The sequence below is a fragment of the Microcaecilia unicolor genome, chromosome 6, assembly GCF_901765095.1.
Source record: "Microcaecilia unicolor chromosome 6, aMicUni1.1, whole genome shotgun sequence".
Classification (NCBI taxonomy): domain Eukaryota; kingdom Metazoa; phylum Chordata; class Amphibia; order Gymnophiona; family Siphonopidae; genus Microcaecilia; species Microcaecilia unicolor.
Genome location: NC_044036.1, coordinates 301,862,200 through 301,879,430, shown reverse-complemented (window position 1 = coordinate 301,879,430; position 17,231 = coordinate 301,862,200). Strand labels below are relative to the sequence as shown.

At 38.1% G+C, this 17,231-nt stretch overlaps 2 protein-coding genes across 2 annotated transcripts in view; one reads left to right on the top strand and one right to left on the bottom strand.

Moving 5' to 3' along the window:
- TBCD (tubulin folding cofactor D) overlaps positions 1-17,231 on the bottom strand; it is a 477,889-nt gene that overhangs the window by 276,933 nt on the left and 183,725 nt on the right. The gene's annotated exons all lie outside the window — the stretch shown is intronic.
- On the top strand, positions 995-10,848 carry ZNF750 (zinc finger protein 750). The gene is made up of 3 exons (XM_030208043.1): positions 995-1,063; positions 7,132-8,794; positions 9,535-10,848. The coding sequence occupies exons 2-3, from the start codon at positions 7,341-7,343 to the stop codon at positions 10,265-10,267; spliced, it is 2,187 nt and encodes a 728-aa protein (XP_030063903.1). The 5' UTR covers positions 995-1,063; positions 7,132-7,340; the 3' UTR covers positions 10,268-10,848.

The following is a 17,231-nucleotide window of genomic DNA, read 5'->3' as shown; positions in this document are numbered from 1 at the left end:
AAGCTTCAGGATGTCCCTTTCCCCCACAGTATGGCTAACTTGGCCCCATCTTCCCCCAAAATAGAGGGGAGCTGTCAAGAGACATAATAGGGCTGACCTGGCCACACTCATCCTAAAAAAATGCAGTCATGTCACAGCCTTAATCCCAGCAATGCATCAAGCTCCAACTTCTTTAAGAGTGCCATGAAAAATAAAATTGCACACATCTATACACCAAAGTCAGCAAATGATAAAATAAACTCACAAAATCATTCTCAGCCTTTAAGGCACATTGGAAAGCAGCATGCTTGCTCACTAAACAATCTTTGCCCTCTGAATGAACAAGTTACCATCTGGATTGAAACATGAGACTCACTTACTTGCATTTAAATGCCACTTGAAGGCACATTTACTGTGTCTGGCCTTCCATGTTACTGGTGGACACATGTAAGTTTATGCTTGGGACTCTTTTTTTTCCCCCCTCCCACATGGGTTGCAAAGGAAACTCACTGTACGGATTTTGTTTTTGTACTTATGATGCTTGTATGTTTTGTATATAATTGTGTGGGTTTTTTTGTACCTCGCCCTGGATAATGGTGGGTTATATATAATAAATCTAAATCTAATAAATCTGAATCTTTCTCCCTACTATTAACATTATAAATCTTCTGTGTCCTATGTGGATTTTACTTAAGAAAGGAGTTAGCAAGCTACTATGAAAACATGTATGAACAAAATACAATACATTTTTAAAAAAAGGGCTGCTTGGTGGTAGAAAGGTGCCTGTATGAAGACACTAGCTTACTTGTTTCTCAGCACCAGAGTGACAACAGGTTTTTGTATGTGTATTTGCTTTATCAGGTGCTGAGGTAACACGGAACAGGAACCAAGCAGTAGATGCAAACACATGAATCGTCCCTGCAGGCAGGAGTAAAATCAGGTGCATCTCTACAGCCCCAGGGCTCAACTCCTTTACTTTAAATCCCTCCCACTGCAACTGCAGCCTTCAGTTTCAGCTGACTATCAAGGTGAGAACAGGTACGTCCTTTTCAGCACTGAACTGAACTGAACAACTCAGACTTTGGTAAGAAGTTTTATTACTTGTCAGCTAATTTTTATTCATTTACAAACACTTTCCTGTTAAGCTCTTGTTTTGTTGGGTTTTCACTAACATACTCAGCCGTTGGCTTAAATGCTTTCTTTTGAGTGAGCCTGGCAGTAGCAGGTGCACTTATATAGATCTGATCTGTTCCATTAAGAGATCAGGATTTCTAAGTTTACAGAGACAAGGAAATCTTTTACTTTCTAATGGGCAGAGAAAAAAATTCTAAAGTTTACTACAGTTTTATAAGATATATATTATCTTTACTCTGAAGAATCTGTTAGACAATGAAAACAGCACATATCCAGCTTATGGTTATAATGGTCAGAGCTGTGCTTATCTTTTACAAGGGTTTTGTGACAATAACTGAGATTTAACTTATATCTGCTAATGATTATAGTTTATTATACCGTATTAAACCTATCTTGAACAAAATGAATTATAACAATGTGTACATTTGCCTTTTCTACAAAGTTTTCATTAGCAAATCTTCTGATTAATATACTTAATATCTTTACTTTCAAAACATATACATGCAAATTTCTGCTGTGATCCAATGGTTAAAGAACAAGCTAGAGGAGATTTTGATATAGACTGACTATATTGGGGCTGATAACATAAAAACCTTGCGTTTGCTGTGTTTGTTCTAACTTGTGCTGATTCGGTCTAACCGCACACTTTGCAAGAGTTCCATAAGGCTGGATTCCTGGCCTTTAAGCAACTGGCTGCTACCAGACGGAGACCTGAACTTCCTGCCAGAAGACTAACCCCCCCCCCCTTTTTTTCTTCTATATATCACCCACTGCCATTTCACCCTCTCCTCATTATCATATTTAGCTTTCAGTTTAAAGTTCGATTGAAAATCTCAAAGGGTGTGGTCAAGATTACTGGAAAAATCTCAAGTGAAAATAAATGCTCACATATCTTGCAACACAGCAGGAAGGCGACAATGGCATGTCCTTGAGTTATGCAATAATGACACACCATAATATTTTAATTACAGCATGTCCTTTCGACTGCTTTAACCTGACAAGAACTTCTTGTCAGCAAGTAGGACACCAAAAGAACAGGAACCAGTTGGTACATAGTTAATATGCATGTCAGAACATCACAATCTGTCAGCCTACGATGACTGCTCTATATGGGACTAAAGTGCTTGCTCTGAATAACTCAAACCACTGTAATTAGTTAACACACAGACTTGTTATATTTTAGTGCAATGGTCTTCATTAATTTTTAAGTTGGGGCAACTATGGATCCAAATGAGCTGAAGGAGATCCACCAAATGTCTTCCCAAGAGAGGCCTTGACAATGCTGATCAGTGTGTGTCATTGATACCCATACCACCAGCCTGCCTCCAATTTTTTATTGTGTATATCCTCAAGGATACACATTCTCTTCGTCTATTAAGAAATGCCTTATCCTTCAAGCATGTCTGTCTTCCTCCCCTCCACTTTCCCCTTTCTGCTGTGAGCTTGTGTAGAGAGGCACAGAGTAGCAAAAAAAAAAAAGCTAAAATGATTATGAAGGCTGCTCCAGAATTCTTGGTCCACAGGCCTTGCACCGAAAAACACTGTCTTAGTGCATCATAAGTGAGATTTGGAAATTCTAAAACAAGATTCATAGAATCTTGTGGAAAACACACAAATGCAACAGGAATGGAAAAAAAAATCAAAGAATCGGCAGAGCATATAAAATGTATTTAGCAAACACTTATTTTACAAAGTGTAGGACAACTTCACAAAGTGATCTGGGCCACCATCCTTGACTAGCTACGTATTAGCTAGTTTTCCTTTTGAACAAAATTAAAAAAAAAAAAACTGGAGAGAAACTGAAATTAAGTGAACAAGTTGTCAGTGTAACAGAGAGAAGAAAAAGCTCCAAAGTAGCTGCCTTTGAAAGCAATTCAGGAATATAGCATATTCTTAGATGTGCAAAAATACCTATGGGTATAAAAATGAACTATTGTGCAGAATTCTACATCGTACTGAAGAGGCAGAAGATATCAAATGCACATAATTATTTTGTGGCGTGCACAAAAAATGAGATAAAGATTTGAAAACATTTAACTCAAACTAGTTTCCATTTAAAGAATAAGCTTCCATTTAAAAAATCCATTGTTTGTAAAATTAAATTTTTAAATACATTTAACATGTATATTCCAACAATGCGCAAAAAAATACTCTTTAAAGTAAATTTTAAGTAAAACAAAACTAGCTATTTGAAAAATACTTATTTATAGCTATTCTGATCTAGTTATGTATTGTGAAATGCATTTACTATATTGAAAGTATTGGATATGAGAGAAAATGACATGCAACTTCCTAGTGCTACTCTGCAAATCAATTAAATTCTCTTTAGCATATTTCATAAAATTTATCCCTCATATGCATCTTTTTTTCTGATCACAAAATTCAAATTGTTACTGTAAATAAACATGGAATGTTCAAGTTTGATTTGTTTTGACAATAACCTTCTTCTAGACTAATTAGTACTGGCCGTTTCAGGAAAGCACAGAGAGCAACGGGTATAAACTGACCTGACCAGGTTTATGGTAAACCTTTCACATTAAACTGCCTATATGCTTTACAATCTCCAAACTCTGATTTTAAAAAACTCAGCACTATTCAGCATACGTGCAGCAAACCAACAACCTTCTCTCAATCTCAGCGGGTCATTTCTTGGTAAATAACAAGTGTTACAAGTGCTGGCACATGCTGTTTTTAAGTGCCCCCCCCCCCCACCCCTTAATGAAGTACTGTAGTTGCTGTACTACTACATTTAGGTATGTAGAAATAAGGATCAAACAAGGTTTTATTGAACTAATTTAATAAATGTGGTATCATCTACAACTTGTTGGTTAACCCCCTCTAACAAAACTTTTCATTCATCACCGGAACATCAACTTAGCTGAAAGGTTTGTACATTTCACATTGCTTTTATTTGTAATGTGCATTGAGATGATGATTTTATACATTGATAGGCTGCAGTTAACAATTAGATCATCAGTTTAACACGATATATAATTGTTTTCACGTGCCAAATAAAGCCACTGGTCTTTACTTAATCAGTTTTCAAATATTTCACCAAACACAATCAATTCCTTTGTATTAAATGTTTAGATTTAGACACTTAGAACTGAGAAGCAAAATAGATCACTTTAAATAGGAGGAAATATTCAAATATTTTTCTAGTTTCTTTAGAGCCCTGTTTACAAAGGCACACTAGTAGTGTTCTTTAGAACGCGCTGTGTAGGCACCCATTGGAATATTCGGGGCGTCTACACAGCGAGCGCTAAAGAACGTTAGAATGCCTTTGTAAACAGGGCCCTTACTTTTAATGTTATTTTCAGATATAGAAATATTTGCATACCATAAGGTTTTATTTTTTAAATAAAAGCAGTAAATATTACCCAAAATTAAAATTGAAGATAAGTACTTTAACATTTTAATTGAATTTGATGTAAAGTGCTCTAATCAGGGGTTTATATATTACCTAGAACCGTTTGGTTAGGCAATTCATAAATACAAATTATTTATTTACTTACATGGATTTAGCTTGTGCCTTTCAGTATTAACTCAAGACGATGATTATATTCAGGTCCAGTGGATATCTTCCTGTCCATGGATGGCTTAACAATTCAAATCTGTACCTGGCACAATGGAAGGTTCAGAGACTTGCCCAAGGTCAAAAGTATGAGAGGGATTTGAACCCTGGCTTCCCAGCTCACTGCTCTAACTACTAGCTTAGTCCTCCCCTTAAAGGCTGCTGATTAAAAAAAAAAAATCTACACAGACTGAACAAACATGCTTCTTTTTCTACTTTTCTGAGCAAGCAATTTACCATGCTGGTTGGATTTTAAAAGCTGCAATTTGCTGATTCAGTACCAAATGCAATAGTCACCTTTGGTATATTTGTTAGGTAGCCGAATATTTAATACTTTGCACATACATTCTATTAAAACTCCTTTTAGATCTTGGCACATTATTAATGCACAGGTTTTCTTAGTAAGCACATTACTAAACTTTTTGCTGAAATGAGCCCTGCTATATAGTACATAGACTTGCAATGTATAAAAACAATTGATGTAACAGAAAAGATAGGAAGCTAAATATTTATATAGGTAAATAAAGATTATAGCTAGTAATGGTAGCTGTTTATTTACTTACAATTATTTTAACCCACCTATCACAATATACTAGGCGAGAAACAGTACAAACATTTGACAACAACATTGTCACACAATTATAATTCATCGTCATTGATTAGTTGCACTCAGAGTAAATGAATCTGATTTATTTCAGAAGTGTGTACATTAGTTTTGTATGAAACAGGAAGTGTTTCACAGAAGTAGCCCCACAACCTGAAAAGCACAAGACCTAGTAAATGACTTCTGCATTACTTTCCAAGATGAGAACACCACAATGACCAATCAGGGGCAAAGTTGTTTTTTTTTTTTTTTTAAACCTTTGTATAAGAGCTCTCCTTAGATAATACCTGAACTATATGATTTATAAGAAGTGAATAGAACCTTATCATAAAATAACCTGAAACAGTTTTTTCTATGAAGCTCAAACTTAATCCTAATTCACAAATTTTAAATTAAGTACACCGTACAAAAGAATTCCCAAACAGTAGTCATTTTAATCAACCGTAATACTCCTAAAGTTTCAAGGCACTGAATCATTTTGCAACAGTCATCATTTACAGCATGATAGTTTAAAGTTAGTGATGAAATAATCAGTTTTTTAGATCTCTGCCATAACACATTCTACTGCTGGATCTATGAGAACTAAACTGCTAGAGGTTCTCACGCCTTCAGAACTGTTGAGAAGAAACTAACATGCTGCTACAAGCCTCAGTGTGCTAAGCATTTTACCAGGCTGATAAAGGCTTTGACTTTTCTTTTTCCTTAGTAAGACAGTTATATTGCTAAAACAAACAAAAGTCACATCCAGTTACCTGAATGAGTATGGTAGACAAACAAAACTGTTCCTTCACACTGCAAATGTAACAGGAAAGAAATCAGAGGTGTATGGATTTTTTCTACTGCTCTTCTAAAATTTGAATAAATAATGCTTATCAACAATACCATGCATGCTCCAAGTTACAAACTGTGACTCATTAATAGAGTGAGATATATGCCCAAGTGCCAAAGATTAAAGTTGTAATTGTTCTCTGCAGGACCATGAAGTCTGTATTCCTATACTACAGGGGTTCCCCCCCCCAAAGACACATGGGTATCCACAGCAACCCCCCCCCCCCCCCCGAAGCCACATGGGTCTCCGCACCCCTTGGCCACATAGGACTCCACAACCCCCCCACCCCCCCGCCACATAGGTCTCCCTTTCCCTGCAGCCCCCTCCTCTCACACCAGCACACCTTCCCCAAATCCAGCATCGCTCTCCACCTTTCTTCCTACGGGTCCAGGATCGCTGCCACTTCCTTCTCCTTCACCCGCCACCGCTGAAGTGCTTGCAGCTTACATTTTCGGGCCATCCACAATTCACACAAGCAGTCTGGGGCCTTCCCAGTATGCCGTGTCAGTCCCTCTCTGATGCAATTTCCTGTTGCGAGGGCCAAACGCAACAGAGGGAAGTCCCCACAGTGCCTGTGTGAATCGCGGACGGCTCGAAAATGTAAGCTGCATGCAGTGCAGTGGTGGGAGGGAAGAAGCAGGAAGTGGAAGATGCTGGACCTGCAGGAGGGGAAAGTAGGAAGCGATGCACCACGGCATCCCTGACAGTTTGGGAACCGCTGCTATACTACATATAACTTTGTGACCTTTGTAACTGTGTCTTGAATCAACATGCATTTTTACTTGTACCCTTAACCCACCAGACAGAACTGCTACCACTATATAAAAAGCAACTGTGAACAAGGATTAGATGGTCAGCATGCTTAGGTTTAAAAAGTAGAAAATGGAAAATATATAAACATTTTCTACACCTGCCCAATATAGCATTAGGGGGGGGAAGCATGAAGGTGTGTCCAAAGGAATGCAGTCATTTTTACCAGGATAACTCATTCTCATTTTTTTCCTGTTACAGTTCCTGTACAACCTGTTGCTGCAGTGCTGCCCTCCTTTTCCCACTCCAAGAACTTGGAGTGATACAGTGACCTTCCTATAATACTACTTTTCTAAACCTGAGGACAATTTTGGTGAAAACCTGAAAAACTGGATACATTTTAACTGTGACGCTGGAAGCAGTCCACATCTTCATCACCTGCAAAAACTCAATTGTGTAAACGCAAAACAATGAGTCTCCTGAAAGAGCGCAAACCAAAGAAACCTCACTATATTCCAAGACCCCCAGGAAAACCATTTAAATACAAGTGTTTTCAGTGTCCTTTTACCTGCAATGAAAAATCACATCTTTTTAACCACATGAAGTATGGTCTCTGCAAAAACTCTATTACACTGGTAACAGAACAAGATCGAGTCATCAAGTCTCCAAAGTCAAACTCTTTGGAGCCAAAGCAAACCAACCAACTAGAACCTTTAGTCAAGTCATCTCCTTCCAGTTCTACTACAAGCAGGCCCCTCATCCTTGACTCTAAACCTCAACATGCTGCTACTAAAGATGAAGTGAAGGAAAACCTGAACCTACAAAATCATGGTACAAGCAAACCAGCACCTCAACCAGAAAGACTTGCAATGCAGAAGGAAATAGCTTTGTCCACTACAACTGAAGATGTAATGAACAAGTTGCCTGTTTTGGAAAGTGTTGTAAGACCCTCAGCTTTTGTTCCCATAGGAGAGCACCGGCAGATTAAAGGGACAGAGAATAAAGAAGTTCCTGAATTATTATCCACATCTCATTTAAATAGCAAAAATGTTCCTTATTATACAAAATCTGCATTTCATAGCCCAGTCCACTCATGGAAAACGGGACCCAGTTTTGCCTCACCAGATTTTCCAAAGATTTCATCTGCAAAAGGCTTTGGATCTATTCCCTGCTGTATGCCACCAATGATTCCAGAGTACCCACCTCATTTTTATACAGAACAAGGTCTGACTTCTATCTGCTCAACATATCAATTTCCAGGTAGCCCACATGAGTGTGAAAACACACTGCTGCCAGTGTATGCAACCCCAGATCAAAGACACTTTCTCACCCATCCTGCTCAAACCTCTGGAACTCTACTTTCAAAACCAATGAGCTCATTACCAATGGACCGTTATAGGCTTATGCAGCAATTGCACCCCAATCCCCCATTACCATATGCACTTTATAGAGCACCAGAGCACCTATATCCTGCCTATAATCTGAAGCCTCCATATATAACTGCTGGTGTGAACAAAGATCAAAATTCTCACCTAATAGAGGATACTACCTTACTATATCCATGTTCATCAAGCCCATCCAGGATATATCCTTTAGCTCTCCACAAAAAACATAATGAATGTGGAAGAGAAGTGTCATTACTACAAACCAAAAACAATATGAAAGACAGTCAAAATGAAACAGAAAATGCAAAAATGAGCCCCCGAGCAGGAACAGCTGCAACAGGCTCACCTGGTAGGCCTAGCCCAACAAACTTCACACAGACAAGTCAAGGCTCTGATGCCCTGTTTGGCCTCAATAAGTGTTCTCCATCTAATGACCAATCTGAAGAAACATTGACAGCCTTCAGACCAGTAAAGAAGAGCACAGACACAAATGATTCCTACAATCTGCAAGCTCAACGTGAAGGAGAATCTTCAAGCAGGTAAGAACATAAAGAAAAAAAATCAAACAAGAAATGCCAAACCTACCGTTTTGCTCTTTACTAAAGTGGTTATCGGCATAGTTTTAATGTCTATTTTCCTTAATATTTAAATATTAGCGGTAAGGAACTGAATTCCTACATTAAGGAGACAGTCTCTGCAAGCAGATAAAAGGCCTATTATCAGAAGTTCCCTTAACATTTTGCATTCAATTACACCAGGAATACTCACTCTTATCATATAAACCCAATCTCACAACTACCAGAATTCATGTCTCATATTCAAGCCTTTTAAGATAATACATTTTAACCCAACTATGTATGTTTCTCATTTGTAGATTAATTTGTGTTATAATTTTTGCATAATATTCTAGATTAACCTGTCTAGTGATTTACACATTAGAATATATTATGCCAGCTTAACAAAATTAAGATAAAGCACAAAGAGACTTATTTAAGTAAGGGTATTCCACAGACAAATAACAGGAGAAAATTATTGATAAATCAAACTCTGAAAATTCAACTGATAGCAGTTAGAGCTTATGTTGAGTTCACTTACCATAGTTTTCATATCTGAAACAAGTAAAAACCACTTCCCATACATTTGATTTAAAAAAAAAATTAAAATTTTGTAAACGGTAGAACTTCAGTAGCCATTTTTAAATTCTTCCTAGTAAAATTAAATACATAATTTTAAAAGTAGAAATCAAAATCTGTATTGCATATTGTGTTTTTTTTTCCAGCACTGATGTCACCAGTAAAAGTATGTACCATCAACATCCAAATCATCCCATCATCAGTCAAGGTGCTTTGTTCAATGCAATGGATGATAATGGACTGGCTCCGCTGAATCTTTCAAAGAAATCAGACAGTATTACACATGAGTTCATTGCTAAGCGCTGTAAGAATGCCTTTCTATCAAAAGGTCAGAGTTTTATGGACATACAGGACATGCCTCTGAATCTCTCAGTAAGAGACTCTTGTAACACTATTGGTCTGAAAACCTCAGTTCATAGTCCAACTCATGACTCTGTGACTTCTACTAGTGAAAAGCTGGAACCCGAAAACCTCAGCACACAGGTCTATGACATAGACCGCCACAAAAACAGTGAAGAGGACAAAAATGTATGTGCAACCCAAAGTGCTGAGATGCAAGACTTGCAAGATCTAAGAATAATGGACCACTGTGATGAACAAAAACAGACAGCAGCAGTTGCACTTTGCCAGCTAGCAGAATATAGTCCTGGTAAAATAAGAATGGGCAATGAAGATGACGATTCCCAGGACAATGGTTCTAACCAAGCTGAAGCTACTCACAGCTCTTCAAAGAATGAGGAAAATCTATGCAATCACAAAGCTCATGGACAAAAAAGGACACAAAAAGAATCTGCAAAATCACAGCCCGCATCAAAAAAAACTAAAGTTGTTAATTCAGGCAGAGTGTTTACTTTGAGAAAGAGGGCACGTGTATCATGATACTTTATTTATATATGTATTTAAAGAGATAAATAATCAAGTAGGTAAGACAGGTACATCATGTGTGCATATTGGTGATAGTGTGCACTGAAAGACAACAATAAAAAGTAGGATTTTTATGAATAATCCCATAAAATCACAGAAAAGTTACTTGATAGTGCAGCGAACTGAATATAGATAAACTAGAATGGCTCGGATTTGTCTCGGGTGCACTGTCCCGTCCTCCACAATCTGCAGATTTTTCTTCACATGCTGCTGATGTGGTTAATGACCAACCTATGCCTTAGCCATATGCTCCACAAAGTGAGATTATTACCAACAAACACATCTCTTATTGTACTTAGGGAGCCTTTAAAAATAGAACAAAGTATATAAAGCATTATTTAATATGCATATGTGATGGTTTTCAATAATTTTTTGATTTGGTTACAAAATAGTTTTCTGAAAATATTATTGAATTTTGCTGTATATTTTATGATATAAAATACTGAATTAAGGCAAAATGTTTGTATATAAATAAATGTAGTTTTATATCATTTTTAACATTTTAGTGCTCATTTTCAAAGCACATAGACATAAAAAGTTATGTGGCAGTGTATTTTCAAAGCACTTAAACATGCAAAATTACTTGGGTGCTCATTTTCAAAGTACATTACTATGGTACTTTGTATGTCTAAATGCTTTGAAAATGAGCCCCACAGTAACCTATGGAACTTTGTGAGTCTAAGTGCTTTGAAAATAAGCCCCACAGGAATCTATGGAACTTTATGAGCCTAAGTGCTTGAAAATGAGCCCCATAACCACATATGGAACTTTGTAAGACTATGTGCTTTGAAAATGAGCCTCTTTGTATACTTCAAGAGTTGAAACTGGCTCTATTTTGAATGTAAAAATACTGTACAAAAACACTGGTCATGGACCAGTAAAATATTTATATAAATTATTTTGTGTGAAAGCACTACTGGTGATGGTATTTCAGACATGTATACATCTTAATGATTAAAGCAGCGGGCTGAGAACCAGGGAAGCTAGGTTTCAAATCCTACTGCTACTCCTTGGGATTTTGGGCAAGTCACTTAACCTCGATTGCCTCGGGTACAAATTTAGGGCTATGTTTACCAAGCTGCGCTATGGGCATGTTAGCATTTAATGTGCCTTAAATTTACAGGTGCATTAAAAACGCTAACGCACCTTAGTAAACATACCCCTTAGATTGTAAGTCCTCAGGGGACTGGGAAATACTTACTCTACCTGAATGAAACTTGCCTTACACTTCCAATGAAAAGGGATGAGCTAAATTAAATAGCTCGCATTTCACTAAAAATGCCTGATTTTTTAATGGATTCAGGAGACTGTCAATCTTGTGTTTTTATTTCTTAAAACCTATAAAAGAATATACATGTTTTCAATAAAACAGTGTTTTTAAATGCAGATTGCACTTTGATGATTTACTATTAAAGTAGAAGTGCACACCATGTGAAATCCTAGGATTTCTATTGCAAAGCAGAAGAAAACAATCTGGAGCAGGGGGATAACAAGCTGCTGTACTTTGAAATAATTTCTGAGGTCATTTTTCCAACATACAATTTTTTTAAAAAGTTGCCACCTTCTCAGAACTAGGCTTGTTTAATTCTGTAGCAAAGAAATTTAACAACTGCTTTGTAATATGCCCTGGGGTGTTATAAGCGATATTTCAGTACAGTTTTCGGTTTCTTAGGTTTTGTTTTATTGTTTTTCTACGGAAACGCTGGCCAAGTGATAGTGTTGCACCATTACAATCATGAAATTCAAGATCAGATTTATATAAGAAATCATTAAATTCCCATGCTACAGTATGTAATACTGAACAAGATCAGCATGTCACAAAAAAAACTGGAGCCAGTTGATAATCTTAGATGAGAGTGCTGTCTGCCATCCTAGTAGGACACAAGTAGTCAGCTGCTGCTACAAAAAATGTGACTAAGGTAAAAAGTTTGTAGAAACAAAAGAACAGCAATCCACTAGAGATACACCCAAAGTATATGCTAATATAACAGCATTCTTAAAAAAAAAAAACCACTTCCAATAAATATCACAAATATTTCCGTACCATTTTAAGATGTTCTTTAATCAATGGAGAGAAGTATCTTTCGAGTTATGGGATAATCATATACGAGGCAAAAGGCCAATATACAGAGACTTCCTCTATTGCCTCATATATGATTACCCCTGAACTCGAAATTTACTTCTCTCCACTGATTAAAGAACCCCTTAAAATGATATGAAAATATCTGCAATATTTATTGGAAATGTTTTTTTTTTATAAATATTGTTTACAGTATTGCTTCCTTTTGGCAGTTTGGTGTGAAGAATATAAGAGCAACATCACACAAGTACACAGCTGCTAAGCTTACCAGTCACAGGAGGGAGACACTTAGCTGGTCCTGGTTTTGAACTGATTACTTCTAGGAGAATTCTGACTACTAGGAACTGCAGAATTTGTGTACGAATTTGTGTAGAAATCCGCCCAGAGACCAGAAGGCACTGGTGACTCACTGCTGCTCTTCAACTATCCCCTTCCTCTCTTCCAATATGTGCACACGCACACATCCTCCCTCCACAGCCCCGCCCCTGTCCCCTGTTCGCCTTCCTACTTGCCTCTTCCATCACCTGTGACCTTCCCAAAGTGTAGGCATCCCTGGTCCAGCACTGAAACAAAAACAGAGAAGAAAAGAGGCTGCCACTGAATGTAAACTTTGAAGTACGAGGCTCAGTGGTGTCCTATATTGTTCAGAGTTTCCATTCAACACCAAAGCAGCAGAGTGCAAGAACATAGCTTAATGCTTAGCCACTTTCCTCCTCTGCTGTTTGTTGTGATCAGTGTTAAGCTGAGTAGGGGAGAGAGATCTGAGTGCCCATGTGGAGGTGTCTGTGTGCTGTGGTGGGAGAGAAAGAGGAGGCTACCAGAAGGTACAGATTAGGTTGTCTGTGCAGGGTTGGGAGGGTGGAAGCTGAAGGAGGGAGAATAGAGCTGGGTGTCAGGGACAGCTTGTGGGGGAAGTGGGACCATGTGAAGAAACTCCTTTGGATAAGTTCGTAGAGGCTGAAAAGCAGAGTCAAGTGCAAAAAAAAAACAATTTGCTCAATAGTAAGACTGGCTCTACTGGGTATCTATGTGCTAGAGGGAGGGGGAGGAGAGAGAAAGCTATAGCGATCTATTGGAGGAGATTCAGCTATAGCGGCAGTATGCCATAGGGGTTGGTCACTGAGAGAGAGCTATATGGAGGAGGAAGGGTACACTGCAGTAATGTTTGGCAAGGGAAATGGATGAGAAGAGAGCAATGGAAAGTGCTGATTGATAAGAGAGCTATCAGGATTGTCTATGCGAGGGGAGGGAGAGGTTGAGAGAGCGCTATGGGTATGAGAGAGTTGGGGAGAAGAGTGGTTTCAGAAAGAGCTCTCTGTATACGTGTTTGAATGTGTACATGCGTGTATGCGTGCGTAGAAAAAGAACTATGGGTGGAGTGCTGGGAGAAGTGAGAAAAAGAATAAATGTCTGATTAGAGGGAATGGGGTTGAAAGAGAGCTATGCTTGTGTGTGAACTCAGGCAGGATTTAAGAAAGAGAGGCATAGAGAGAAAACTGGGGGTCTTGCTAAGCGAGAGGGGAGAGAGAGAGAAAAAGTTGGGGAAGAATGTCCACTCTATAAAGGAAGCAGAGAATACTGGGGAATGAACCTACCAGGAGTCGGGGAGGGAGGGGGGAAGGAAGAGATCAAGCCTAGGAAGGGGGCTCAAGCTAGTTGGGGAGCACAACTGCTAGAAGGGGGTGAAGACTGAGTAAAGAGAAAGCTGGAGGGGGTCAAGCCTGGGGCATGGAGGAGCTTTGTCTTTATCATGGAGGAATTCTATGCAGAAATAAAAAGAATATGTAGAATTTTGCAGAACTTTCAAAAACTGAAGAATTTTCAAAAATTTCACACAGAAATCCACCAGGAGTTTTTGGCGCCAATGCAGTATATTTGTAATCCATGGTTCCACCTACTGAAATCAGTGCCGCAGGTCCCATAATGTATCAGGATGATGCTCTAAGAAATCACCCTCCTAGAACTGGGCAACACAAGCCATCAAATACATCAACATTGGCTCTCCCATAGAATACTGTGCTCCTAGGAAAAAATCATTTTCCAACAACTCATGCCCAAACCACAATAACCATGGCTTTCACTAGACACCAACTTCCTCCTGCTACTACTACTGACTTTTTATGATAATAATCAATCAATCAACCTAGGACTCTGAAGCAATGAAGCCCACAAAATGTTTCATTCCCTGAGACAATTACTCTCTCACTGAGTCAATCACTTAAGACACCAATTTAAAACAGCCTAGCACATTAACTTTGTACACCTGAGATATCAACTATCCCATAACCATATAACAGTGATCTATTCCAGCAACTCTGAATACTTTATTAATTTAATTTATTTATTTAGATTTTGCTCACACCTTTTTCAGCAGTAGCTCAAGGTGAATTACACTCAGGTACCCTGGATATTTCTCTGTCCCAGGAGGGCTCACAATCTTCTGAACAAGGGCAATAGTTTCATAGTCTGTGCTCAGATAATCCTGCACTGATTTTTCTCACCCATCACAGTTGTCAGTTAACTTAAATATGCTGATATTAATCCACCCCCCTTTCCACATCCTGGTGTGCCCTCCTCTATTTTATCTCTTTCCTACTTTTTCTACTTTAATAGTCTCCTGCTCTTTTTCAGCATCCCCAATCGTCCAAGTTGCTGAAAATGAACAAGTATCACTGAGCAACTGGGCCAACACGTTTCACATTTAAATGTTTGCCTGGTTTAGAGTAGTAAGAATATGCAAATTCTACATATTCAAGTACTGTAAACTATTTGGTTTTTAAGACACCCAGACTACATATTCATAGAAAGAGAATGCTGCAGTAGAGAAAGACCATAAGACATATTTAGGTAAAGGGGAGAAATTATCCATGTGGGCTATTTTACTGTTTCACTAGGTTATTAGTAACTAGGTCTCATTGCATAAAATGGGACCTGTGCTAAAACAAGAAAGGTTATTTTACCACAAACTCATGTTAACAGCTCATATTGATAATCCCCCCCCCCCCCCCCCTTTTTAATTTCCTGTTTTTATCTCTTTGTACAATGCCACAGACAACTTTTTCTCTTGCTTTTTATTCATTTCTTCATACAGGGGACTCTTCTTTAGAGCCTGCCTGCATATTTTGGTAATCTTGTTTCACCTGTGACACTAAGATCAAAGTTTTCCATCCATCTCTATAGCTTCAGCTTTCAGTCCCCCATTACAGATCACCATTGTTCCATCTCTTCTTGTCTGGATCTCCTTTATCTCCATGTCAATACTAAATACTGTTTAAATGTTATGATAGCACCAGCATTTTCCTATGTATTTAAAACATGGGTTTAATACCATAATAAAGATGTTCACAGAAAACAGACAGCAAAAATGAAATAACAAAGCTAGGATTAGAAATGAGAACGAACTGAGGAATAAATATTCAAAATAATTTATTTGGTTAACTCTGGACAGTAACATGGTTTGAAGTTTCAAGGTTATAAAAATTTGCACTGGTTCTGTAACCTACTTCAGGAATAACAATATAAAAATAAAGGCTGAACGCCATCAGGGATTCAGTAGAATCACAGACAAAGACTATCTTTAAAAAATTACAGTATTATAGAACAGTATATAACAGTATGGGGTGAAGTACTCCTGTACACAAAAGAAGAGCAGGATTCGGGGGTGACCGTACCTGATTACCTTAAGGTGGCTAAACATGTAGAAAAGACAATGGGCAAGCACCAGAAGGATACTTAGGTGCTTAGGGAGAGAAATGACCGAAAGGAAAATGGAAGCGATAGTACCTCTCTCTGTCTCTGGTGAAACCTCATTTGGAAGACTGTATACAGTTCTGGGGACTGCATCTTCATAAAGGCAAGCAGGCCAGAGCCAGTCCAGATGGCAGCTACTAAAACGGTCAATTGTCTTTTTCATTTATTTATTTGTTACATTTGTAGCCCACCTTTTCCCACTTATTAGTAGGCTCAAAGTGGCTTACATAGTTCCGGAGAGGTGGTTACAGACTCCGGTGTGAACAAATATAGTATAGGGGGTACTATTACAGTAACAAATACAGTAAAGAAGTATCGGTAAATAGGTTGGGGTGATTCAGACAAAATGTTAGGGTGTGATCATGCATCGGTGTTGAAAACTGTCCGTTTTCTGATTAAAATGCCATATTTTATTATTCGGCGTTTATGTCAGATACTGTGGGGTATGCCTTCTTGAACAGGTGAGTTTTTCATTTTTTTCGTAATTCTAGATGATTATTCGTAGATTTCAGGCGTTTTGGTAGAGAATTCCAGAGCTGTGTGCATATGTAAGAGAAACCGGATGCGTATATTGATTTATACTTCAGGCTTTTACAACTTGGGAAGTGAAGAGTTAAGTACGATCTGGCTGATTCAATTGTGTTTCTAATTGGTAAGTCGATTAGTTCAGACATATAGCTCGGGGCTAGACCATGTATTATTCTGTGAACAAAGGTACAAATCTTGAAAGCGATAAGTTCCTTGATTAGTAGCCAGTGTAGTTTTTCCCAGAGGGGTTTTGCGCTTTTTAGATTTTCCATAGATAAGCTTGGCTACTGTATCCTGAGCAGTCTGTAGTTTCCTTAGGATTTGTTCCCTGCAACCCGCATATACTCCATTGCAGTAATCGACATGTGCTAATACCATTGCTTGAATCATGTTGTGAAAAGTTTCCCTCGGGAAAAATTGTTTTACACATTTGAGTTTCCACATTGTGTGGAATACTTTCTTTGTAATGGCGGTGGCTTGGTTCTTTAGCGTTAGGATGCTGTCAACAATAATGCCGAGGATTTTCAGGTTATCTGGGATATTTTCATAAAATATATAGGG